At 43.2% G+C, this 27,994-nt stretch overlaps 1 protein-coding gene across 8 annotated transcripts in view; it reads left to right on the top strand.

Annotated features, from left to right (window-relative positions):
• Positions 1-27,994, top strand: part of kank1a (KN motif and ankyrin repeat domains 1a) — a 42,755-nt gene that overhangs the window by 10,117 nt on the left and 4,644 nt on the right. Inside the window, exons 2-9 of one of the 8 annotated variants that reach the window (XM_018759219.2) lie at positions 12,826-12,874; positions 13,654-13,786; positions 20,760-23,417; positions 25,499-25,633; positions 26,379-26,487; positions 26,886-27,089; positions 27,183-27,270; positions 27,699-27,918. In XM_018759219.2, the coding sequence (XP_018614735.2) occupies positions 13,750-13,786; positions 20,760-23,417; positions 25,499-25,633; positions 26,379-26,487; positions 26,886-27,089; positions 27,183-27,270; positions 27,699-27,918 (3,451 nt within the window). In that variant the 5' untranslated portion in view covers positions 12,826-12,874; positions 13,654-13,749. Of the gene's footprint in view, positions 1-10,932; positions 11,688-12,825; positions 12,875-12,934; positions 13,010-13,653; positions 13,787-16,558; positions 16,604-17,275; positions 17,290-19,119; positions 19,420-20,759; positions 23,418-25,498; positions 25,634-26,378; positions 26,488-26,885; positions 27,090-27,182; positions 27,271-27,698; positions 27,919-27,994 lie in introns of those variants that run through there. The other 7 variants (XM_018759216.2, XM_018759218.2, XM_018759217.2 and 4 more) reach the window with 7 other exon arrangements.

Raw genomic sequence — 27,994 nt, forward strand, 5'->3', positions numbered from 1 at the left:
AAGGGGACATGGCAGTACCGTACAGTACATGCTTTGTGTTGGTCAGCTTGAGCCAATCTCAAGTGCTCCAAAATCTCACCAAAGTAAACTGCCTTTCAGTTCTGCCATGAAAAGATGTCTTCTGGGAAAGCAGTTAGCGCTCTGTTCCAGTAAACTTGCTGTAAAGCGATGTTTTCATAGCACTTCTTGATCAAGGGCCTTGAGGAAAAAGCAGAGGGGAGGCCTCACGGGGACCCCAGTTAGCCATTACAGATGTGCTCTTAGTTTCCAAACAGAATGATGTGAGAAGTACAAGTCGGAAAGATAAGATCCAGCAGCGTTACTTTATTATTATTATTATTATTATTATTATTGTTGTTGTTGTTTTATGTCTTCACAATTGAGACAATGGAACAAGCATACATATGGATACTGACCTTAGAGCTATCCTTGCAATGACTAACCTTAAAAGGATATGTAAGAAAATGAGGTGCATGTAATTGAAAAATGCATTAATATTTCAAGGAAAGGAAAACACGAAACTTGTATGTAGAATTCATAACCCTAGCCCTTATTTTACACAACGTGAATTGTTCCTCCTTCCCCCCTATTACTAAAGGATAACTTTAAATTGTATAAATTGAGAGTGTCTGCAAATGCCAGATAGTGAAATATATGATATAGACACACACACACATTTTCAGAACCGCTTGTCCCGTACGGGGAACCAGAGCCTACCCGGCAACACAGGGCGTAAGGCCGGAGGGGGAGGGGACACACCCAGGACAGGACACCAGTCCGCCGCAAGGCACCCCAAGCGGAATTCAAACCCCAGACCCACTGGAGAGCAGGACTGTGGTCCAACCCACTGCGCCACCGTACCTCTACTTATGATATAGACAGTATGTCCTATATTATACATAGAATATATGTTCCAGGTTGTGCTGCTCTGAGGACATGTCTTAGTCTAGTTTTATTAATCTCATCCTGCTCATTTTCTTGTCTCGTACTGCTCATACTGCAAGGTTTTGAACTACAGGGATTGTACACATTAGCTGGAAATAAATACTCTGAAGTGCAGTGAAATTGTGAAGCTTATTTGGATTGTGGTAAAGAAACATCAGAATCATATCGCGTAGGTATATGTTTTTTAAGATTAGCTATGCATCTTTTTGCAGTTTGTGCTTCCTGTTTCTGTTTAATGCTACAATATGTATTTTTAATAGTTATTTTGTGGTTAATGTCACTGAGTATGTTCACCTGCTTTGGTCATATTGTCCTTTTAGTATTTTATTTCGAAAACACTCTTACGGATTTTCAAAAAATCTTCCTCATATTTGCTGGGACGCGGTATTGGTAATGCCTCTGGATTTAGTTGCACGGGCTACAAATGGGCTGGAAGGGGGGACACATGTTGTCAGGACCCATGTTCTGTCTATACTGGACATTTTCTCCTCTGAATAGAAAGGGGCCCATGATTTGTGGCCTTTCAGGCAAAACGGAGGCAATGCGATATGGAAGAAGAAAGCAAAGCACATTGTGGTCCTGCCAAATTCCTCTCCACCAGTGCAGACACTCTGTCCCCAGCTGTTGGGTTCTTCTGCATTCTTGTTCCTAAAGATTTCCCCTGTCCGATGGAGCTGGCAGACATGTGGACTCTAAGCGGACAGCTGGGATTGCGCTTCTCGCTTGAGAAGAGAGACTCGCGCCTGCAGCGTTTTCGACGGAATGGGGAATAGCAAAGGCTCTACTGTCGTCACACATTTTTAACTTTTGCTCAGTAGATGGATTTCCAGAGGTTGGTACAAATTTCACGCAATGTCCACTATGCACAAATGCAGAAATTTTTCTTTGTGCGGGGGGACATGACCTCACCGTGCGACATTTCATCGTAAGCCACCACTTGCGGCTCAGTCCCGACCCTTAGAGAGCGCAACGCTTTCATCTCTCTGTCTCCTTCAGAGGCAAGAGTCCACGTACTAAATTCCACGCTGCTGCTGTAGAAGATGCAGAAGACCCTGCATCTAGCACAGGACCTCTTCTATTTCTTGCTCCAGTGGTACAAGGAAAAGCGGAGCTGTGTGCAGTATGGGGTCTCGCTCCTCCCTGGTTTCCCAGCCTGGGGTATCTGTGCCGCTTTCTGCTCTCTGGCTCAGTCTTTGCACAAACTCTGAGTGAGTTTCACTCGCTCTCCATGTGTGCTTCACTCTCTTTTTTTCTGTGACTATGATGTGCGGATAACAGACCTCTCGGGTTTCTCTTTTCACCAGCGGGGGCACAGGTCACCTAGGGAACAGGGATTTATGTCCATGCACTTTTAGTCCTCACAGTCTCGGCTCTCTGGGGAAAACACAGGTCCTCCTGTGGGAGGCCCTGTCATTTTCCATACACACAAGTTGTTTGTAGTTGAAATTTTCAGAAAATATGGTTTGGTGATGCTGTATTTTCAGACTTACAGATTGCAATACTTGTTCAGTGAGGGCTTAGTGGAGCTTTTTAAAGGTACGATCATCCCCCTCCCTCCACTTTATTCTAGACTCACAGTTGGCGCTAGAGTATTTTTCTCCACTACAGTTACTGTAAATTTGTGCACAAAACAGAAAACCCCTGCTGCAAATGGACTTCAGTGTTCAATGTTATTTATCAGAAATCCAATTTGCTACAGTTATCAGCAGGGAGTTCATGCTTTTTTCTGTTGCATTGTTTTCAAATTATTTAGTTGATCTCCTGTAATGTAATGTAAATGTTTATAGATATTAAGAAAATACAACGTTGTGTATATATATATATATATATATTACTAGCAATGTGATCAGGAATGATGGATATACAGATAAAAGTTTTATGCAGCTACTTGAGTGATGTACATTGGTTCATATGGTGGAAAGTAGCAAATTGTACTTTAGAATCAAGCATCTGCATCTATGTCTCTCTTTCTGCTAATGTAATGAATGCATTGTATTTTCTATGAGATGTACAGTACGTCACTTTGGAGAAGTGTTTGCTAAATATATAACACTTTTTGAAGTGTTTGCTAAATATATAAATATAAATGTAGTTAATATCTAAAATGACACAAATTTGGTGAATATTAATCATCCATCCATTAACAGTAACCTTTTATCCGTAGCAGTGTCCTCATGGTCTGGACCTATTCCAGCTGCATAGGGCATCAGGGTGCACCCTGGACACACAATACTCCACACACATATACACATTAAGAGCAATTTAGAGTCACCACTGTAGCTGCTCCAAAGGCCTTTGGACTGTGAGAGGGCCCAGAGGGAGATCACACACACACACACACACACACACACACACACACACACACACACACACGGGAACATGTGAACTCCACTCAGACTTGACTGGGTCTGAACCAACGTTCCACCTGCTGTGACACCATGCTGCCATCAGTGTTGATCGGTGGTAATAAATTTGAAAGACTTTTGTGTTCTAACCAAACTCAAACCAAATATTTATACGTGTAGCAGAGGTTGTCACCTCCGCTGCTATATTTTTAAATCCATATTTCCAAATAAATATTTATTATTGAATTGCACCAGAATGGGGGGTGTAGTGGTGTACCGGGTTTGGCTGGGGCCTGCTCTCTGGCGGGTCTGGGGTTCAAGTCCTGCTTGGGGTGCCTTGTGATGGACTGGTGTCCCATCCTGGGTGTGTCCCCTCCCCTTCCAGCCCTGCGTTGCTAGGTTAGGCTCTGGCTCGCCACGACCCAGCTTGGGATAAGCGGTTTCGGACTCTGTGTGTGTGTGTGTGTGTGTGTGTGTGTGTGTGTGTGTGAATTGCACCAGTCCTTTTTGCATCCTTTAATATTATGCATATTAAGAAAATATAATCTATGTCTGTGGGGGGTGCGGTGGCGCAGTGGGTTGGACCGGGTCCTGCTCTTCAGTGGGTCTGCGGTTCGAGTCCCGCTTGGGGTGCCTTGTGATGGACTGGCGTCCCGTCCTGTCCTGGGTGTGTCCCCTCCCCCTCCGGCCTTACGCCCTGTGTTGCCGGGTAGGCTCCAGTTCCCCGTGACCCCGTATGGGACAAGCGGTTCTGAAAATGTATGTATGTATATGTAATCTATGTCTTTCCCCCTCTCATTCTAGCAACATAAATAAAAAAGCATCTTTGGGCCACAGCTAGATGGATACTTTTGTGGTAATTGGTAATTGGTCCGGTCTTGTACACCTTTACTGTTGTGCTTCCTTGTATCTAGCTTCCTGTTGTCTAGTTCACAGTTTTATTTTCGCAGAACACGTCATGTGCCTGTCACCCCTCTGTGTGCTGCAAAGGGCCCGCAGTGGGATGCCTTTATTGCCACACACACGTTGTTTTGTTTGCTTCACTGGTACACTTTGCTGTAAAATACTTATTGTCGCTGTTGCTCATTTAAACATACTGTTAAAGATCCAGCAGGAGACTTTCATGAAACTTTCAACATGAGGTACAGTGTCAATAATTTCTTACCTTCATATAGTTCACAGGACGTGAACACTTTGAATGGCAGATAATCCAAAAATGGTGAAAGGAGGTACAAGTGCCCGGAGCTATTGGTGTATATCACGTTGCACTTTTCGCTGTGGTTTGGGGAGCTTCCATTACAGTTTAGCTGAAGTGTGCCTGAAATGAATGCGCACACCACCGTCCCATGGACTGACGTCCCGTCGACTTGGCTGATCAGCGTTCAAAGCATTAAAAACAGCAGTAGTCCTGAGCATCGCCCCTTCCAAGTATGTATCTTTACGTAGATCTGGTTTCGCTCGTTTCTCGTTCTCAAGCTGATTGCCCTCATCGCGACGCTTCCGTCGTCGCAGAGGGAGATGTTCAGGCCCAGTAGGCTCAGCTTTCCAATCAGGTGCTGAGGGATGATTGTACTGAATGCTGAACTGAAGTCAATGAACAGCATTCGAGCGTACGTGTCCTGTTGTCCTGTACATGTCATGCTTTTCTTCTTGATGGCTGAGCTGTTGTTATCCAGCGGCGTTCCCAGGAACAGCTGTGGTTGTGGCCTTCACGACAGTAGATGGGCTGCTGCTTCATTTTAATGCTCCACAGCATGGCGTGATGGCTCACTGCAGTTCTCTAGAACTCCTTTCTTTTCAGCGCAAATGTTCCCGTCTTGTATTCGCACCAACAACTGAGGACGACGGGCTCTGCTGCTCAGCGGTCCGAGCTACGCGGATTTTTACCGGCAGTGTCTCGCCAGGGATGGGCTCTGCTTGCATCGGACCCTTTTTTTGTAACATACAGGCCAGCACATCACAAGGACTTTACCAGGGTAATTTAAATGGGAGAAGTCTTACACAAAAATTGAAATTGTGGTTCAGTGACTGAGGCGGTTTCTTGCCAAATGACTACGTGGACAAAGCTCTTTTTAGGACTGACAAGGTATATTTAGGACAGTATGTCTACGTTTCGTTATAAGGCTTTGAAACTTTTTAAAGCTGAAAAATTGAGACTTGTGCTTTAGTCATTAATCAGTTTCGTGGTAACTAATGATTCCGTTTTTATAGGTGAAATATTCTTTGGGATTTGCTGGACGACGCCGTTTATAATTGTGAAAAGAATTGCAAATATTTCTGCTTGTCATAAGAAACTGGAGCCAAAGGTATCCCTTACCCCTTCACTTACTGGGAGCAGGACTGGGGGGTTTACAGTGGAGGGGACGCCAGTCCATTGCTGACCAAGCTTATTAATTCACTGCTGTTTTTGTTATTTAATGATTGCTGTACTTAGCAATAAAAGAAAAATCAGAAAACAATGTAAAGCAAGTAATGTAATTTGTTGTAAAGCAAACACACGTACACTTAAACTGCTTGTCCTAAGTAGGGTTGCAGTGAACCGGAGCCTAACCGGCCAACACAGGGAACAAGGATGGAGGGGGGAGGGGTCACACCCAGGATGAGATGTCAGTCCATCGCAAGGCACCCCAAGTAGGACTCTAACCCCAGACTCACCAGAGAGCAGGACCCAGCCAAACCCACTGTGCCACCACACCCCCTGTTGTGAAACACACACACACACACACACACACACACACACACATTTTCAGAACCGCTTGTCCCATACGGGGTTGCAGGGAACCGGAGCCTACCCGGCAACACAGGGCGTAAGGCCGGAGGGGGAGGGGACACACCCAGGACGGGACGCCAGTCCATCACAAGGCACCCCAAGCGGGACTCGAACCCCAGACCCACCGGAGAGCAGGACCCGGCCAAACCCACTGTGCCATCACACCCCCTGTTGTGAAACAGTCTTTCTAATTTGTGAAACAGTTTTTTCCCTTTTCCAGTCAATATTTAGGAACATTGACCAAACCAAGAGCCTGCTTTAAGGGTCTAAAACATGGATAACCCTATAAAAAGAATGTCAAAATAATTTTCTTTTTTTTTTTTTTGCTCAAAGTCAAGCTGATGGTAGGAGGTACAACTGTGGGAGGTTGACTCTTCTCACGGTCTTGTGTTCTGGGTTGTGCTGTTAGGTGTGTTGTCTGTTCTTGCCCACCTGCGTGTCTCAGTCCCACACGGGCGGAGCAAGGGGCAGAAATGGGTGCGCTGCACAGCCCCAACCTTCAAACGAACTTCTTAAATGAAAAGGACGAGCTGCTGGGTGGATTCTGCTCAAATCGTCTTTGAAATATCATGACTTATTTATCTGTCCTCTGCTGACCGCTTTTATTCTTCTGTAACTGTGTAGCGCAGTATTTTTTCACACCTTTAATGTGACCTTATGGCCTCTAGGTGGCAGTGTTGTCAAGAGGACCATAACCGGCTGTTGCAGGTTCACTTATTTATTGCATTCTTAGGGTCCAGCTCCTCTAGAGTGATGGATACATTTGACATTTACCCTCTTTACCTGCTCATACAGCTGCACATTGGTGCTTGTAATTCAGGATGTGGTTCATAGGCACAGCAGCGATAACTTTTATGTGGAATTAAATATAATGTATATGGGGGGCACGGTGGCACGACAAGTAGTGCTGCTGTCTCACAGCACCTGGGTGGTGCGAGAGGACATGGGTTCCATCCCCGCTCAGTCTGTGTGGAGTCGGCATGTTCTCCACATGTCTGTGTGGGCTTCCTCTTGGTGCTCTGGTTTCCTCCCTCAGTCCAAAGACATGCTGTTGAGGTTCACCCATAGTGTGTGAGTGACAGAAAGAGTGTGTGTTCCACTGATGTATGGATGAGTGACCCAGTGTAAGTAGTGTATCTAGCAGTGTAAGTCACTGCGGTGAATAAGGTGTGTGGGCTAGTAACACTACATAGAGTTCATTGGGAGTTGCTTTGGAGAAAAGCGTCTGCTAAATGCTGTAGCTTTGATTATGCGTGATCAGTTTGGTTCTCCCCCCCCTTTTTAAGGGGATCAATAGCAAGTTCAGTAGTGGTACTTGCTTTTTTGCTTCTGAAAAGAGAGGAGGGTGAGCTTTTTCTCAACATAGGGAATCTCTCACTCTCTCTCTCACACACACACACACACACACACACACACACACAGTCTGAACCTCTTGTCCCATACGGGGTCGGGGGAACCAGAGCCTACCCGGCAACACAGGGCGTAAGGCTGGAGGGGGCACACCCAGGACAGGATGCCAGTCCATCACAAGGCACCCCAAGCAGGACTCGAACCCCAGACCCACAGGAGAGCAGGACCCGGTCAAACCCACTGCGCCACCGCACCTCCCTTATGTTATGTCCGGCAATGCAGAAATAGTCTGTCGCTGTTTACTTCCTGAGCGTAATTGAAGGCTTGCGTTTGTGCTTTGGGACTTCTCTTCTATTTGCCAAGCGCAGTGCATCCACAGCTGGTTCACAGCGGTTTGGGCAGCAGCCACTCATGGATAGAAACTGCATTCTGGAAATGACTGGGATGTGTTGGCCACACATGCGTTCCATCGCTCTGAGGTGTCTGCTCAACCCAACTCGTAGACACCCACTAAGTTAAACTTGCTGTTTTATAAGTTCTGCAGATTATGTATGTTTTTCCATCTTCTCTTCATCTTCAGCATTAACAAGCAATTTCAGAACGGACGTAAATGTGTCGCTAATGAAGTCGCCATGCATAATTTGCTTTGAACTTTTAATACATTTCTATACGTATTGTAAAAAGACAATAAAATGCATTGGTGCCTCACAGCTCCTGGGCTGTGGGTCAGACAGAGGCTGAGATCCAGCCCAGGCTCTTTTGAGTTTGCATGATCTCTTCCTGTTGCCTCTGAGTCCTCAGGGTTCCTGAAACAGTCCACAGACCCATTTCAGGTGAATGAGTTACTCTGTGTGTGTGTGTGTGTGTGTGTGTGTGTGTGTGTGTGTGTGTGTGTGTGTGTGTGTGTGTGTGTGTGTGTGTGTGTGTGTGTGTGATGGCCCTGTGGTGGACTGTGGTCCTATCCTTATTGATGATGAATGAATGGAAGGACAAGAAGCGACACTTTTGCACAACAAGCTATGGTTAAAAAATGTAAGAATTTACTACTGGTTAATGAGGCTTTCAGATTCAGATGCTAAAATGAACTTGAGGCTACTTTTGTTCCCTTTATTATTAGTAGCAGTGCAATGCGACAGTGTATCTGAACAACAAAAAATGTGCAAGATGCAGAACTGGAAGTGCAGCACAGCACTGGATCCTCTGGATGGGTATGTGCCAAGCCAAAAGGTTATACGTGAAAATTTGAGGGCACGTTCTAGCCTTTGGCCATCTGGTGTCCTCATTCAAGTTTCATGCTGAAATGTTATTCTCTGTTTCATTTTTTGTTGTTGTTGTTGCTCTTGTTGTAATATAAATGGTAATACCTTTAGTTAAAGTCCCTAGTTACCCTGATGTATTTTTTTCTGACAAGCTAATCTTTCCAGTGTCTGTAATGGGACATTTTTATCCCACTGTTCAACTACTGACGGAACTGAGTGCAAAAGCTTGAGGAGACTTTCATAACAGTATAATTCAAAATTAGTTTTTCTTTTAAAAATCTTTTTTTCAGATGTTTGAAATCAGTAGCAAACGTTGTATAGATCTTTTATAGTAACGCACCAAAATATTGTATATTATGCTTATTGTGCTTTGCTTTGGAATAATAATCTGCTAAATGACTAAATGTCAAAATAATATTGTTATTATCCATTTAGGTTTTCTTCAGAAGCAGGGGTACTGCAGAGGAAGGTGGGATTGGACCCATGTGGAGTGCTGTATCCGCGATGATGTCTATATTCATTATGCTACCGGTTGTCCCCCAAACTTACACTCTTCCATCTAGCAGATAAAATAACATTTTATCAGCTAAAATGAAGAACGATGCATTACTGCAGTTCTCTTTGTCAATAGAAAAGAGAAGTTTGCAGTTTTGCAGCTCTGTGTCCGTACGACTGCATGCTCGTGCCCTGGAATCGGTTTCAGTTTACATTTACATTTATTCATTTAGCAGATGCTTTTCTCCAAAGAGATGTACATCTCTACAGTTCATTTCTGTTTTTATAGAGCGCCCTTCCCAACAGAGTGATGCATGGCGCTAAACAGCTGAGTGTTAGAGTCACTGAAACGATCACAGAAAACCAAAAGGCCGAGATCATGGTTTATAAGTGGCACATAAGTTAGAACAGGAAAACAAAAAAGTCCAAACCCAGAGAATGGGAGCTGCCCACGTGTCTTGGAGTGGCTGCGGCTTTACCGCACTCGGGCCTTGTTACCAAGACAGAGAGGCAGGTGCTTCATAGGCAGGCTGTCTGATGGCTTCATGGACAAGTATAGATGCATATCATCCACGCAGGAGTGGAAGGTAGTATGTTTTTGGATAATATCCCCTGACCGGAGCAGGTACAATGAGAAGAGTAACAATACGATGATCAGTGGTGTTAAAGGCTGTACTGAGACCCAAGAGGATAATTGTTGCATGGATGACTTGCATCAGTATCCCCTAGCTAGTTTGGGTAAACTCTTCCATCTGCTGCTCCTGAACTTTTAATTAAATATTAGACAGGGTTCGACTTAAAGCAAAAATAGCCGGGGAGAAAGTTAATATTGTGAAAGTAGCCATCAAGAATAATATGACCCACAGCCAGATGGTGTCTTATTGCACAGAAAGGAAAAACCTTTTTACTATAGCTACGAGCTTTTGTGTGTAGTCCATATTAGTCCGTCCAGTCTGAGTCCATATATTTAGGTGACCCACATTGCATTGGCATGACGTGAAATTAATTCAGCTACCGCAGGCCTTGTGTCCTTGTTGTTGTTGTTGTTCACTCTGTGGATAGCAGCCTTATTTTGGTGCACCTAAAAAGGATGTCCCAGGGCTGATGTGGCATGGGGGGGTCATGTGAACATTATTTAAGGTTTTAAGATAGTTACACGGATGATTATGGCCGTCAGAGTTAACTAGTAAAGCGCCTAAATGTGCAACCCGCTGTGAATCATGTGCTAACTGTAGCTTCACATGCCGTTTTCTTTCGTTGCTGGCACACACATGTTGGAAGCAGTAGTTGCAAGAGTAGTGTTTTCACAAATTGGTGGAGTTTTTCAATATGTGTGTTACTGTTCATGGAAAAACAGAAGTTACTCTCCAGTAGTTATATCCCCTCACGTTTGTGATCGTTTCATATGGATATTTATGAAGCTCTGAAGCTTTAGTTCCCGTAGGACTTTCCTGGAAATGAAGAGGAGAGGAGCAGAGGAGCAGAGAAGCAGCAAACCAGGAATAAGAAGTCAGTGAAGTTCTGCAGATGTTTGCTGTGGGCTGCTGGTTGCTCTGTGATGCTGTGCCTCTTGAAGCACCGCAGTTGGAAAACATGCCCTGTACCCTGAACCTCGTTTTTACCACCGATGGGTTCAGCTCTCTCTCACCTCCGGCACACTAGTGTACCAAGTACTTGAACACGCAGCGAATAATAATAATAACGCTGCTCAGTTACATAGGACAAAACTGCACTGTTAGGAGCAACAGTGACGTATGTGTTGTTCGGAGTCAGTGAAGAAGCGTGTGCTGTGGAGCCCTAGAAACCACGACCAAGTCGTATGGTATTTCCGTTTGTAATTGGTGGGTGTCCTCAGTAATTTCATTATTAATTTCTGAGTATCATTGGCGAGTATATCCAAGACATTGGCTGATTTTATAATACTCAAAATGTGCGTAATCGCAGCAGTTAGGAGCCAGCAATAGTGGACCTCAGTAGACCATGCAACATGTCGTCATAATAGACAGGGAAAGAGTGCACATGGTATGCGGCCTCAAGACACGCGCTCTTAGCCTTGTGGATTGTCATAAAAGGCATATTAAACAACCTAGATGAGCAGCTTTTTCTCCTGATTTCATTTGCACCCTTAAAGACTGTGTGGACACAGCTTTTGGTTCTCGGTGTACATGGCTCTCCTGGTTAATCTTCAACCCTATCAAGTTCTGCCCTTTGCTTTCAAGTGCTCGCTTTGGTTTCTTTTTCTGTTTTCTACTGAAAGTACAGTAGTTTCTTTGATGCAAAGTGCCATCTTGATGCACGGTTAGCACACATGTGCACGTTATGCCCGTCTCTGTAGCAGACTGTGGTGCCCATATAGGAGACGCATTGCTGTGCTGTCATCCGAGGAAGTTGTCTAATCTTAGCTGTAACCCACACCTCCCTTCAGCGTGGAGGGCACTTATAGGTGGCTTCCTGCGGCGCGGTGCTTCCAGACCCTTCTGCTACCTGTGATGGTCTCGATGGGATATACTGGAAACGTAACAGGCAAGTACTATTCATGTTTAAAATAATCTCATAGAGCAGAATTTCACGGAAAACAGGAGCACTGACTGTGGGGGGTTGGGGGGGGTTGACGACATGACAACGTAATCAGTATAAACAGCCTTTCCGTAAAGGCCTTTACCTCAACTTGATAAGGCACTTTTGAAATGCTGAGTAGCATGAAGGGAAATTTAAAGCTGTTCCGTTTACCATACACAGGGAATCGCTCAGTTTGAAGGTTATTAGAGGGCACGTACTGTGAATCGGATAAATATTTACACGTGGAAAATTTCTGTCTTCGGTCAGGCCGACGTGGTGTTTTTTTTTTCTTTTTCTTTTTTTTTGTGTGAAATTATTTGTAAGTCAGGGAGATAGTTTGTGTCTGAATGGCCTGAAAGGAGTTTAAGGACAACTCTTTTTAACTCTGCACCAAAATAAGTATGGTTATGTGATATGTGTCGATAAATATAAATAAGGTTTTTTATGAGTCATATGTTTTCAGTAGAGAATATGGGTTGACGAAAGCCACATGGTTACTTCAAATATAGAAAGGCATTCAAGTGACTGATGAAAATTGCTATATTTATTTTTGAAAAGCGCAACAAGATATACAGGGAATTATATTCCCATAATGACCTGGTAAATTTCTGTTCACCTTCGTTTTAGCTTGCATGTCACACATTGGGATGATTCCTGTAGGAAAAAAATGCATTTCTTTGAACATTTCTGTCAAAGGATTAGTGTTTTTTTCCCTACTTTTCAGAGTGATTAAAAAGTGATTTAAACTTGGGGTTAGCATGTGGTTTGTTTTGCAGCATTACTGCATGCTGAAGTTTATACTGATGTATCGTCTATTGAAATGACCTTGCAAAACACCTCGAATTGAGGCTGAAATGCAGAGCCCATATGGCTTTGATGGAATGAACACCTTCAGAACTGTATCATACTGGTAATGTCAAAACAGCCTTCTTACAGTAGCAGGTAACAGTGCAGAAGTAGTTTCTCCTTGGAGAGGATCAGGAACAAAATGAATGGATGAGGCTCAACTTTGTGTAGGAACCATGTGAGCCGAAATTGTGAAAGAGATTGAATTCACCTGCCAAGCATCTAACTCTGGATTTATTCACTCTTTCCTGCACAGGTGGATATGTGCGACCAGCTGATGGAGTGTCACCCCTTGGAATTTTGGGGTCAGTCTCACATGCATGCCTTGTGTTTTAGCTCAAGTCACCAGTATGTTTGAAGCAGCAGCAGCAGCAACATGCCAGGAGTCACATATTCTGAGTTCAGGAACGGTCTTCTTAAACGCGTGCAGATTGACACAGGTTTGCACATTTTCATCTTTTAAAAGGTTTTCATGGCCATTGTGGTCATCACTTTTAGTACATTGTTTTCCCCTTCATGAGTTTTGATTTGAAAGAAAATGCGAGCAAAGTACTGGTGAAATTTCGGAGGCTTTTTGGTATTTTCATCAAAGCTTCATTGCATCAAAGCTTCATCAAAGCATTGATTGGAGCTTCTTCGTGATTCTGGGTTTCCTTCATAAGAATTCTACTTGAAAACATCTATTTCAGGCATCATAAAATCTCTGTTGTGTCTCACCAATTTAAGATACAATGAGTTGCGAATGAATGTATGATATACATACATATATAATGTATCATCTTGTTCAAGCAGTGCCGAGTATAATTTTTTTCCTGCTTTCATCAAAAATATGTATGTAAAAAACAGGTGGACTTTTTATGTGTTAAATGTGTGGATAAAATATAATAGAATAATACAATAATTATATAATAACACTACAATAATACAATAATAAAGTTATTAGTACGCATGCTATTTACACTTCCAGTATTGTTTGTGCCCTGTGACTGTTTAATAATTTCTCATTTTCTGACACAGATGTCCTGTCACTGTTGCTGCATGAGTTGAAATGTATAAGTTGCTGCTGCTTGTTTCTCTTCACCAGTTTGCAGGTTGCATACTAAGCTGAACGTGCTGCATGGCGTGTGCTTCAATTTTCTACATGTCTGTGTGGATTTCACGGTAACCAGCTGCACTTACCATGGCTCAGATGAAGCACATTAACGGCACTCCGACAGGTAATTTGCCCGTTTTCATCAACGCTCATAACTGCTGTGTAGTTTTCTTATGAGCTCTATTCCTGTTCTGTGCAGAAATTAATCCGAATAGAAACACAAGCATGATTTTTAAATGTTGAACCTATCCTCAGGCACTGTACCCCTGCACTGAAATAACAGATGTAAAAATATCTGAACATACCATGTTTGGTCTCATTTTGCAACACGATCACGAATTGTGCAGTTGTGCGTCCCGGAAACAAAAGCTACTTTTGCCACGGCTGTAATTTCTTGAGTGTAATTCTGCATTTAAGCTGCATTTAACACGAGGTGTGTGAAGTACACGCAATTACTAAGTGTTTACGGTACTATAATGTAACACACACGTTCACAAGCTGTTGCTTTTGTATGATTGGCTAGCAAGTTTCAAGGGTGTACCACACTCAGAGGTTTTCATATGACCTTTAATACAGTGATACACGTGAGTGAAGTTTTCACCCCCTGCAGTGCACTTATAGGTCTGCGAGGAAGACATGAGTTGCTCGATTTGAGCTTGTTGGGCTAGCTTCGTTCGTCACACATACTTCTCGTGTTAAACCTGCCTTTTGCGTTCTGCCACTTACACTGAGAATGCTGGAACAGAATTTTGGGTCCTTTTCTTATGCTTGCATGAGAAAGGCATGTCTGTATTAATTTGTAGTCAAGTGGAGCATGCTACGTTTCCCTTGGTGCCATTTCTTCAGGTTTGAGTGTGGAGGTACCATTAATTACTGTGGTATTCCAAAGTTTTACTAAGAACTGAAATGTTGAATATAACAATTTATTCTGAGAGCCCTGAAATGTTTATATATCTATTTGTTTAAATTCAGAACAGCTTTGGACAGACCACGTAAATGAACAGAGCAGAAATGTACAAAATTCCTTCTTCGTCATCAGCCACCAAACACTAGACTAGAATTTGTGTACCACATTTCGCAGTATGCTCTGAAATATGTCGTGGCAGCTTTATTTATCTTTGTAGCAGCTCATATCCTGACAAATTCCTGCTTTCCCTCCCAGTTTAGTCAGACGTAGGAAGAAAACTGTGCCCTTTACACACCGAGGCTTTTACAGTATACAACGAATGTTTGCTTTGTCAGTCGACAAGTAACTTACTTTATACAGACTTTACTGTTGTTGCAAAAATATTACATTGCTTGTAACATCTGGCATCAAGAGCTATAGTGACATTGTTATTTTATTACTGAAAAAAGAGGTCTAAGTTAGATAATTTCATTCTGCTATTGTGATTCTCTACTATTCTGAGACTGAGAGCACCTTTCAAAATGACTTGGTGGCGCACAGCTCAGTTCACCCAAATGGAAAAGATGAGTAAAGACACATGACAGCAAAGTGCTGACACTGGCAGGGCAACACTGGTGTTTGAGAATACGGGTTTGCCTGGACCCTTCTCCTTCTGCTCCGATAGCTGCTCAGCCAACAGGACAAACGGTTTCTTCATTATGCTTCGCAGGTACAGCTTGACATGGTAAGTTGCTTTGGAGAAGAGAAATGAATAAAATGTTGTGCTGGCAGCTACCCATGTGGCAAATGATTCCCAGATGGAAGGGCTTGGTGTCCAGAAAAACAAAAGGCTGAACTTTGCCTTTGTAAGTCATGAAACTGTCTCTTTCCTTTTCAGAATGAAACAACAGTGATTTTTTTTTGTTCTCCTTCAAACACTGTGTATCTGCTTTCTCAAATGGTCTTCCCATTTTCTTACTAATAATGTACACTAAGTTTCATGTGCTTTTGTTACCGCTATCATGAGAACACGCTTGGTAAGCAGTCGAGCACAAAGGAGCAACGTGTAAAACAAGTAAAATAAAATATCTGAAGGACAGCGGTGCAAAGAATTGGCACCAAAAGATTTCCTTTAACCCACTTGAAATACTTGCTGATTTAGCCATTGCTTTGACGCTAGTCCCAGCTGTCAGTCAATACACACATGCTGTATGCTGACAAGCAAGATATCCCTGACCCTCAGACCATGTCACATTCAAAGAATTTACATGCGCTTTGCGTGCATAGCTGGAAATGCACTGATGCAGTGATTCTTTGTACTTTTGAGAAATTAGTTAATTAGTTTGCAGAAAAATGGCCATTGCCATGGCTCCGGTTGGTCTCCTCAAATGCAGGACTTTGGATAATCCATGTTCTTTAAATCAGGAAGGAAGTAAATGTGAAGTTTCACAAGGCACCCATTCCTTCTGCTTTGAAAGGGCCTGTGTTGAATGCAGTGCTCAAGTAAGATTGCAGCCAAAACCTAGTCAAGAGTTACCTTTGTTTTACTTCTATGTAAATAAATAGTCACTCAGTCGCTGGAGGAGCTTCTTCAACGTTCGTATCATTCCGTACCTGTGAAACCTTGTACCTGTGCTGCTCCCTCACTGCTCTGCTAAGTAGGTCAGCACTTTGCATTATTAGTTCTAGTTCCTCCTCTTCTCTCGCTTCCATTCCATTCTCTTGCATTCCTCTCGGTGATCTTAATGAAGACACATCAGTGCCTGAGGCATTGTGAGGCTTGTGGGTAATGGAGCAATGGAGCAATGAAACGCGGGAGGGCGGGCTGGCAGCCCGGGAGGCTTTGGCAGGCTGGGTCGCGTAGTGCCGGGGGGGTATGGAGCGAGAAAGGCCTGTTTGTGTCGGGACAGGGTGACAAGTTGCTTTTCCCCCGGCACAGCAAGCCAGCAGGGATAGCCGTGCGTAGCCTGTCTTTCTTCTTTCTTCGCTTTCTTTCTTAGGGCAGCACAGTGTGCAAAAATAGGGAACTGTGTTCTAGTCCAATTCCTAGTTCAGGTAAGGTCCTCCGTGTGATCCTTTTCTCTTTTTAACAAAGTCCACTTGAAGGTGCTCTCTGTTTTTAGTTGGCATCTCGTGAATAAAGTGTAATATTTGCAGTTTTCTCTAACGGGTGACTATCGCAGATGTGCATTTGTGTAAAAACGTGAACGTAGGGCAGTATATTTGTGTTAGGTGTATGGAGCATTTTAGAAATGACGGTAAAGGATGAAAATATTGTAGCTGCGCAGAGAATACAGTGGCTTTTTGTTTTCTGTTGTGCATTGATGACCCTTGGGGTGATGTTTATAGATCATATTTATAGACAACAATAAATTGTTTAATTCATCAGGTGGATTGGAAATTCATATTGGAAATATGTCTCTCTCCATTGTGCTTTTTCCTTTAAAACTGTGGCATAATGTGAGCGTAAACAAGATATACTAGGATATGGTTTTTTGATGGAACACCTCTAGGATGACTTTCTGAGTATTCAAAAATGTCTTGGCATTACTCTAAAAGTAAAAGCAAATGTGTTTTCCAGCTCTTCTGCGCTACATGTAAAATGCAAACTTTTTATCACACACAAAGCCAAGTTTGGTATTACACTAAATTGCACTGGGCCTGATTTGCTTTGTTGCAGATGATGAAATTGTGATACTAATAGATTTTCAGGTGAGGTGAGTGGAGACATAAGGCTGCAGGTATGTTTTCCAACTTTTTCTGAACTCAGTACAGTATAAGAAAGTAAGAGAACTCTTCTTGGGAAGTTCAGTTTCTGTTGAATAGAAGTGATCTTTATTGATGAAAGATAAATGACAATGTAAATTGTCCTGTTCTTCCACTTTCCCCAAGTGCCCATTGCACAGGTGGTTTTAACCATCGACGTGGTCAGAGAAAGACGAGCAAACGGTGTCGCTGCTGCTGACTAGAAAGTTGAATTGAAGATGTATTTTTCTCTTTTGAAATCCAGAGTGCGTGTCCGTGAGATGTCTTTGCTTTTATTTCATTGTGACAATCAGCAGATTTCTTTTATATTCATACGTGATTTGTAATGATTAACTGAAAATGAAAATGAAATGGTTTAGATGGATATCAAAAATACAGTAATTAAACATGTACACTTGAAATTTTAGTTACAAGACAAGTTAGGAAACAGTGTCTTATAATGACAAGGTGGGCTTTTCTGGACTACAGCTATACGTTTGCTTTTAACCAGACCTTTCTTACATTTTTCTTGCTATCACTGCTATCTTTCATAAGGACAAGCTGTTATTGATAATTATGGGTCAATGGATGGATCACTGTTATTAATAATAGGTGACACTTGCCAGTCGTCGGACTCTTAAAGGAACGCAGCGCTGTACGCTGTAGTAAATGGGCAGTCTTGTTCTCAAAGCTGGGATGTTTCTTTTCAGTTTTGAGGGCACTAATGTTACACGCTGTGCACGTGACAGTTTTGTTCGATGACGTTCAGAGTTCAGTGTGCTGTGCCAGGCGTTTCGAAACCCCGAAAGGACAAGTACCTTCAGCAAACAACTGCAGAAAACTGAAAAACCAGCATTTTTTATCGTTTCATTTGAACAAAGACACGACTTTTTCTGCCATACAGTGATTACAACCACATGGAGAAATGAAACAGATTGAATCTGAAGAAAATCATTTCTATTTTGTACTGAAAAGAACTGTAAGTTCCCATCGCATTCACACACCTTGAAAGTAAAAAGAGTGTGAAATTCACATATGAAGTTCTTTCAAAGTTTCATAAGTGTCTGGCCTTTTCTTTCTTTAAAATGTGAGAAAATCACTGAGCACAGAATGTCCATCTGAAAGAAGGAAACTTGTCCCCCAGACAATAAAAAAAAGCGAGTAACGTAGCATCAATGTGAAAACAGCTGCAGATAATTTTCTTCCCTGAAAAAGCATAATTTCACTGCAGTAATATTGTCCTTTTTGTTATTTTTGAGTGGACAGAGGCTTCATTGATCATGTGACGAGGACTGCCCCTTAATGACGAGTTTATGACATGTAGCTGCCCAAGACTCGAGGAACTGTTCGCTCGTCCACTGTCTCACTACCGGGCACCAGACTGCGCTGTCACGTCAAGGACGACGTCTCTGCACTGCTCTCATTGTCTGGCAGCGCGCAGCTCTGCTTTTACAACAAGCCTTTGTTTGTATCACGAAAATGCAGCTGTCCTTCCGCACAAATAACACACTGGGCTACTCGTGGCACAAGTGTTCCAGCACCGGCGCTCCAGTATCTCACTGTTAACTTGAGCACAATGCATTGCATTTACATTTACATTAGTTGAACTATTTTAATGTAATTCAGGAATGTTTACATTTTAAGTGAGCACGTATTCGAAACAACACTTTTTCATTATAAATTGATTAAAATTGGATTATAAAACGTGTGTTGTACTGTACAGATAAAGAAGCCAGCAGCATTATCCGCCCCATTTGCATGCATGACACATGGGGGGGCTTGACTGCATGAACACATGTTTACAGAAGTGATCTGAAAGTGTTTGTGCGCCCTCGGAAAGCGAGGAAAGTGAGCTTAGAGCGGGTTGCGTCCGGACAAACGGAACAGCGAGGGAGCCTGCGATTGGTGGAGGCGGCCCGTCTACAGCAGCCGCTTCCCCGCTCGCCTTACTTTACATCAGCAGTAGTGGAATTTTTCCCCTTCTGGAGGGAAGAGAGAGGGAGTCGGCAGAGCAGAGTACGTGCCTCCAGCTAGCCTTCATTCCCGACACAACTGGAACACGAAGGGCTGTGCTCGCACTCACTCCTGGGCTGCGGTGAGTGGCCACTGGCACACAGGGCCTCAAGGTAAACATGAGATGTGCCTCTGCGGTTCAGTTCAGTTCAGTTTGTTTTTACTGAGCGCTCTTCTCACGCAGTGACACAGTGCAGTTGTTTCTCTGCTTTGCCACTGGCTGTCACTGGGCGTGTGGGCTGCAGTGACACATTTTGAAGATGTTTTAGAAGCGACTTGCTGGTATTTGATGGACTTGCTCCCTGTTTTGTTAAGGAGTATCAGTCTGAGTTGGACATTTTACCACGTTAAGTGGGGAAGTCACTTTTGAGGCAGTGCTCTGTTTCTGCTCTCTTGGCAGCTTTTTCACCTTAGGTGAGGAATTTGGACCGTGATGTAAGGCAGTCTGATTACTCACGTACCATGTTTACCTTTTGAAATCCATATTCCTCATTCCTTTTTTTTTTTTTTCTTTTTGTTGCCAAATTGCTCACTGTATGATATTTGGGATTTTGTTGTTACTATATAAGGGATTTCCTATTCTGTTGACAAAGAAAGATGGGTTGAAGTTAAGCTCTTCACGAGGTGCTTTGCTGAAAAACTAAAATTTTGCAGTGATTTGCCCCAGTACAGTACAGCAGAACCTATAGAAAGTAAACTGAAGTAAAATAACTTACTAAATAAGCCTAAAGACCCCCGTTGCTGTGTTACCAAATCAGTGTGAAATCTGTACTTAGAAAGTTTTGCTTGGAGGACTCAGCATGGGAAGCATTCACTTCATGTTTATGCTTGTTTATGATTATGCTATGGTTGTGGTATTTTTAAAGTGTGCAGGTTATACTCCTTCATGTATTTGTTACTTCATCATTGGCTTCTTACATATTGTTACATATTTATAGTATGAGCTATGCTTTTGGAAATATCTTGCTTACACTGATGTTGCTGTGCAAAGGATAGATGTAACTAACAGCTTTATACTTATAAGATGAATTTTAATATTTGTGTACTTTAAAATTCTATGTGGAGAATAAACTATAAGGGGACGTGGGGGTGCGGTGGTGTGGCAGGCTTGGCTGGGTCCCGCTCTCTGGTGGGTCTGGGGTTCGAGTCCTGCTTGGGGTGCCTTGCAACAAAGTGGTGTCCTGTTCTGGGTGTGTCCTCTCCCCCCTCCAGTCTTGTGCCCTGTGCTGCCGGGTTAGGCTCCAGTTCGTCATGATCCCACTTGGGGCAAGCGGTTTCGGACAGTGTGTGTGAATAACCTATAGGAAGCATAAACAAAACAATTTCATGTAATTTAAATGCATGATATACTGATAATGTATATTTTAGGCAAGAAAATGTTTTTAAATTATAGAAATTATAGAAATTACAGAAAGGTTAAGAATACTAATTTCCCTTCCTTTCTTTTTCATAGGAAAATCAAACAGAGGTGCTAGTGCAGATGATGACAGGGATTCTGCTGCACCATACTACTTGGAGACCCCTTATGGTTTTCAGCTGGACCTAGACTTCCTCAAATATGTGGATGATATTGAAAAGGGTAACACCATCAGGAGGCTAAACATTCAGAGGAAACACAAAGTGCCGCTTGCCGGGGCTTCTAGCAGTGGAAGCAGGCAGACCGAGTGGACCTCATACGACTCTCTGTCATCATCCAATTCTGATGAGAGCAAACTCTCTCCTGTGTTCTCCGTTAGTAGGAGTCAACCAACATCTTTGCCATCTGCCAAAGTGGGTCCAGTCCACGAGAGCACCCCTGCCTGTCTGAGCCTTCCTGAAGGCAAGTTGCTGCCACCCGCCTCTCCTGGGGCAGAAAGACCCAACCTGCAAGTAGAGAAGACCCTCATGGAGACACGTTTGCGTCTAGAACAGGAGCGGCTGCTCGTGCAGCCTGTGGTAACTGATGCACCTCGTAGGAGACTGGCTACCTTTGGAGGAATGGGTTCCAGCAGTTCACTGTCCTCATTTACTGGCTCGAGTGGTCAGAACCAGATCTCACCTAATTCGCAACTGCTCCTTAATAATGGACAATATCCTAATGGCGAGTACAATCCTTACTTAACTCCATCCATGTGCAGCTCCATTCGTCACAGCCCCGTGAGTTCAGGCATGGCCACACCAGTCACCAACGTAAGCCCTGTACACCTGCAGCAAATCCGGGAGCAGATGGTGGTCGCTCTGAAGAGGCTAAAGGAACTGGAGGAGCAGATCAAGACTATCCCAGTCCTGCAGGTCAAAATATCAGTCCTGCAGGAAGAAAAGAGACAGCTCACTGCACAGATTAAGAACCAAAAGCTTTCCAGCCCAGGACAGGCTTCCACCTTCCGAAAGCGAGCTTACAGTGCTGGGAATGCAGAGCATTTTGAGCAAATGTGCCAGGTCAGGAAGGGATCGGAACTGCATATCGACTCGGAAGATGAGCTGGATAGAACAGAGAAAAGTTCCCAAAGACTGGAAGAGTTCAGACAACTGACTGCTGAAATGCAAGCACTAGAAAAGAAAATCCAGGACAATACCTCTGAAGGAGAATACTACTTAACCCAAAATGTGGAGCAGAAGCAATGTGTCAAAGAAAGGAAGTCCATTGCTGTGGGCACTGATGAGAACATGAATGACACTGTCATTTATCAAAAGTTGCCTAAGGAGCTTAGGGATGTTGCTGTGGGGACAGAAGTGAAACAGAAGAGCACAGCAGTTGGTGTGACAGAGGCCATGCTGGGTTTGACCACAGAGGTAGAGGCTGAGCTTGAGATGCAGCAACAAACCATTGAGTCCCTCAAAGATAAGATCTATAGGCTTGAGGTACAGCTGAAGGAATCGATGCATGAGATGGAGATGAGTAAGTTGAAACTGGAGCTGCAAGTTGCAGGATCGCGGAAGAAGGTTGACAAAGGGTCAATGATTAAACCTGACATTAGAAGTGTTGCAGTTGAAGCAACTGTTCAGATGCAAAGCCAGGGAACCGAAAATTATACGGTCCCCACTGAGGAGAGTAGAGTTCCATTGGTCCATTCAGTAGGAGTTTCATGCAGACCAGAATGGCAACATGTCGCTGTGGGTTCAGAGCTACCAATGGATCAATGGATTGTACAGAAAAGGGTTGATGCTCAAGATCAGTGCGTTGGAAGGCATATTGTCATGTCCAGCCAGAGCTCAGGGATGCAGCGTAGTGTTTGTGAAACAGGAACTAATACAGAGAACTCGGTAGATTATTTGGGCCATGGGAAAACTGGACTTGATCAGATGACGAATATCAGGCCAGTTGAAAGTAGGGACTGTTCTGTGGACATGAAAATTAGTCCTCCGGAAGGTCTTATTTCTGTGGGAACTGTCACAACGCTGGTCAACACAGTTGATTTTGGAATCATGGCTGTACCTCAGACTGCTTCACAACACACAAATACTGTGATTAAGGGGGTTAGCAAGTTCACCAATACAGAAAATCCAATGTACAGTGAGAGTTCCACGAGCACCACTATGGCCACCCATGAACAACACAAAGATACAGCACCAGTTGAGACCAAAACGGTTGCTGTGGGAGACGGCCTTGTCAAAGATGTGGGGATAGGAATAAAAGTGCGCTCTGTCGCTGTGGGAACCTCAGCACCTTCGGAACCATCTCTGGAGAAATCACACATATCTAAGACCAAAGATACTGGTGTTGGACTAACCAGCATAAACGAAAACTTTTTGGTTGGTTTGAAAACAAGAAACATTGCTTGTGGTCCATCTTGCTTATCTAGTCCAGGCAATTTGAGGAGTATTGGGGTTGGGGGGGACTCGGTGTCTGAGGCTGAGCTGCTGCACTCACACCCAGGGAAATCAGCTGGACTGGACCATTACATTGAGCGTGTGCAGAAGCTCTTGCAGGAACAGCAGATGCTCCTGGCAGAGAACTACAGCGAACTTGCAGACACGTTTGGGCAACCACACTCCCAGATTAGCTCCATCAACAGTCAGCTGGTTAGCACCTTGTCGTCTATAAACTCAGCCATGAAGCACGGCAGCGCTGAGCAACTCAACAGCGTTGACATCTTCAACTTGTGTCCAGATTCTTCTAGTGCCATGAGAGGTAGGCCTTAAGTTCCATACTCGTTTTTTTAGCCCTGTTTCATTTCAACAATTGTGAAACAATCCAGTAGCCTCATCCGCCCTTATTAAAATGTTTATTATACCTATTGAAATCACAGTTAGTGCAGCCAGTTTCTCACTCACTATCCATAACCACTTTTCCCAAGGCAGAGTGTCAGCGGTTCATACCAGTGGCTCATATTGGCTAGTCAGGGTCCAATGGTGGCAGCTGGTAGCGTAGTGCTTAGAGTTGTTGCCTTTAGACCTGAAGGTTGCAAGTTTGAGTCTCACTACTAATTGTAATACCCTTGAGGAAGGTACTTACCCTGAATTAATCTAGTAAAAAAAAATTACCCAGCTATGTAAATAATTGTAAGTAGTTTGACACTGTAAGTCACTGTGGAGAAAAGTATTGGCTGAATGAACTCATGTAATGTACACCCTGGGTGGCCCACCAGTCCATCACATGGAGGCTGTTCACACAGTATGGGCAATTTAAAGCCACCAGTATACCTAAAGCATTGTTGGACTGTGCGAGGAAACTGGATCAGCTGTAGCAAACTCACACAAAGACTGTGCAAACATCAAAACTCCACACATACAGTTATTGAGTTATTGCAAAAGGGTGAACTTTAAATGGAAGCAGCCTTGTGATTGCCATTTTGTTTTTTTTTTAACCCCGTGAAAATGCTTTCAGAACAGTCACTTAAATTTCAAATAAATGGTTTACCGGGGATTTCAGAGCAATCCAGTTGAAAATACAATTATAAACATATGGTTAACTTTACCATTTATTGTCATATGAGACTCATTAAAGTGATTACGGACAGCAAAGGAATTTCTTGTTTGTTACACTGTTATACAATGTCAGACATTCTGTGTCTTACAGTTAAGATAACAGTTAACATAATATCTTTTGTCGCATAAATTGAATTACCAGTGCTAGCTAAATTCAAATACGATTACACGAAAACAAAACTTGCTCTTGAAGTCTAGGCTTTACATTCAGTTTGTTAAGCAACTGATCCTGCTCTTGTTAAAAAAAAAAAAAAAGAATAAAATACGCAAACTTTTGAAAAATACATGACGACATTTAGGGTGCTTTGTGTGAAAGATCTGTTTGAGAAATGAGAATTCATTCCTGTTTCATTATCACTGTACCCCATGAAACTCATATTGTTGTATGTTGTTTATCCACCGTCAGGGTATTTAAATGTTTTTTTCTTAGAGCAGAGTGCAGAGAGTCGGAGCAGTGATTTTGTGTAAAAATGCTTTGAGGCTTTGCATGTGTGCCAACCTGTGGTTTTACTTGTAAACTCGATGGCTGTTCTTTCACGTTTCATTTACAGTGTCCCCCAAAACTGTTCACATCGAATGGTTTCCTGTCGCAGTAGTAAGTGGTGTCCTTTAAAAAAATGGAAGCGACGTGATATTCATTGAGAAAATGACCAAAAAAAAAATCAAAAAAGCAGCTACGAGATGTTTCTGTGCTTTGCGTATCCTTCTTTACAGCAGCCTGTTTTTGTGCAGCTTTTCTTGCTCTGCTTTACAGCCACATTCCAGAGGCATTGCTGTTTTATCTGAGGTTCCAGATGCCCATGCGGGCTCCTCTCCCTCCCCCAGTGACACACAGTCCAGAACAGAGGACACAACACTGGTGTCCCTACACATACCATGGGCTCGTTTGCGTGGAATTACTGCTTTTAAGCTCTTCCTTTGACTTCTGAGGTTTTACAGCAATTCTGCTTTGGAGATTTAAATGGCACTTCTGGCAAATACAAGCCACATGTTTAGCTGTGTGCTTCACAAACACACTGCTGGGTCCAGTACTGTGTTGAGACCCTTACATTTTGCCGGCGTGACATAACCAAAAACACGAGTCAACCAACGTTAACATTCCAGCTGAGTTCTGAGCACGAGACTGAGTCCTTCTGCCACCATGACACATGCCGTAGATCATCATCAGTCTTCACTTCTTTTCCTTGTGGTGCTCATACCTTTCATTTTCACTCTTCTTTTTGGAGTGTTTGGATCATTGTGTGGTTTTTACACCTTCTTCTCTCTTGTCTGTGTGTCTGCAAGATGTGGGAGATGTGAAATTGGCCAGCAGGGTGAGAACGGAGGTCACACACATCCCCAGCGGGACATTCACGTGCCAGCAGACCACAGCCCTGCAGAAGTGCGTGATGGATGAGCAGATGTCTTCTGCTCTGCACGGTAGGTTTGCGCTGGCTTGTCTACACCTGCCTCTTCAGGAGGAAAAGCAAAAAACTAAAATACCACAGTGAAATGAATCAAAGCTACAGTATATGAGGACAACTAAACAAATGTCTCAGTGAAACATATTCCAAATTGTGCTATTTGAAAAACTGTCAAAATAATGAAGTAAATGAAATGTCATTTTTCTGACCCCTGACAAATGAAGAGAACACCTTTGATGGAGAACAAGTTCTGACGAATCCTCCTGGTGTGTGTGTGTGTGTGTGTGTGTGTGTGTGTGTGTGTGTGTGTGTGTGTGTTGCACTCGTTTGAAATGCACAATTCATAGCAAGATTGTGCTGTGTGCGGAGCTTCACCTGTCTTACTCTCACACTTCTAAAAGTCTCACTTGACCTTCTTTTTGCCAGTGCTCTTGTGTGTTTGTAGCTTTCAAGTGTTCAATGTTGTTAAAGACACAATTACTATATCTGTACTGAAAGAATTTAACATGTTGATAATTTGCACAGCCCATGCTGTATAAAAATAATGTCTGTTGACATTAACATAATGAGCTATTCTGTGCACTCCTGTGATTTGTGGCACTCAAAGTCACTGTGGAGTCTGTAACGTTTTCAGAATTCTTCACTATGCAGTTGTGTAAAAGCAACAAACAGCAAAATGAAATCACTTGGTTTTATGTAGAAAAAATTAACTAAGCTGCTGTGAATTACAATGAAAAATAAAACACAAGTTGCTCTTCCAGGGCAGCTATGCAGTCAGAGTACATTGAAGTCTATCATAAAGAACAAGGATGGTCAACAGTGCTCCGGTGAAACCAAAAAGAACTTGCAGTTTGTTGGTGTCAATGGAGGGTGAGGTTCATTGCACCGTTCATTGTAATATTCGTTATTACGTTCATTGTTACATTCATTGTTTTCCAATCGCATGGACGCAAGTTTCAATCCTTGCTCCTGTTGTACCCTTCATCATGGTATTTGACCCTGAATTAATATAGTAAGAATACCTTGCTGTATAAATAATTTTTATACCTTTGAGTGCAAATCAAGAATGTTCTGCCACGTTGGAGAAAAGCCTCAGCTATATAACAATAATAATTATATCGCTTTCATATGCAAGTCTGCCACTCACATTTGTTAATTTATCATTAGTTCACATGTACGCAAATAGTTTCTTGTTGTTTTGCGACTGCTAAAGATTTTTCTTTTGAATTTTATTTGAATCCCTTGTGAACTGATGTACCTGGGAGCAGGTATGAGACGACATCCAGTGACGAGTCCAGCTCAGACAGCAGCTCCTCTGGCTCTGAGGAGGAGGATGAAGGGAAGGTATACGGAGAGGAAAAAGGGATCCAGAAAGCAGAGGGAAAGCTGGCAGAGCTCTGTACTCAGAGGGCGGGAGAAGAAAGCACAGGGGGTGAGCTGCAAGGTCTGGAGAATCCAGACATGCCAGAGAGGTGAGAGGTTGTGTCTTCGGTCCCCAAGAGATCAGGGGGTTTTTGAAACAGAAAATATTGTAGGCTAACTCTGAACCCCCACTCCTTGCTCAGACATGAGTTAAGTGAGAAGATGATGGCTGCGTGTACCTCGCTGAAAAACCATCTCGATAATGCAAAGGCTTTCACCAGCAAAGAAGTGGTGAGTAAACAGACCGTCTCTCAGGCGCTCACTGACAGCAGACCAATCAAAGGTTTTTTTTTAAACTTACGAATAAGCCAATTTCCTTCAAGTGATTGCACTGCAGGCTCTATATAATATGCAGTGTCACTCCCTTCTCCTTTGCTTCTGTTTGGAAGTTGTGCACGAACAACATCTTGCACCTTGTGTTGTGATGCAGCATCAGGCTGGAGTGGTGGTATGTGCCCAGGGAGTGTGCTGATGTGGTGTAATGTTTTGGGGCAATCACTGGAGGATATTCAGATTTTGTCATAGCAAAACGAGCCAAAAAATTTCTCAAACTTATTGGTCTTCCTTCTACTATTATCCTTCTGATGCACAGAGATAGAGGTGATTAGTATTCTTTCTGACTTGGTGCAGAAAACATGTTTTCTCTGGGTCTTTTGCAGAGAGCGTGCTTGAACACTGTGCAGCAGGAGTGGTTTAGGGTGTCTAGTCAGAAGCAGGCCCTCCCGACCATGGTGGAGGCCCACCTGGTGGCTTTCCGTGCCATTTCGCCAGCTCTGCTGCAGCACGTTGTCAATATGACTGATGGCAATGGCAACACTGCTCTGCACTACAGTGTGTCCCACTCCAACTTCGACATCGTCAAGAAGCTCCTGGATGCAGGTACAGCGAGGAAAACCAGACCTTTGTTAAATAAAGCCACCAAACACATAGGCATGGTGGTCAAATTCCTGAACCG

This window comes from Scleropages formosus, chromosome 17, assembly GCF_900964775.1.
Source record: "Scleropages formosus chromosome 17, fSclFor1.1, whole genome shotgun sequence".
Classification (NCBI taxonomy): Eukaryota; Metazoa; Chordata; class Actinopteri; order Osteoglossiformes; family Osteoglossidae; genus Scleropages; species Scleropages formosus.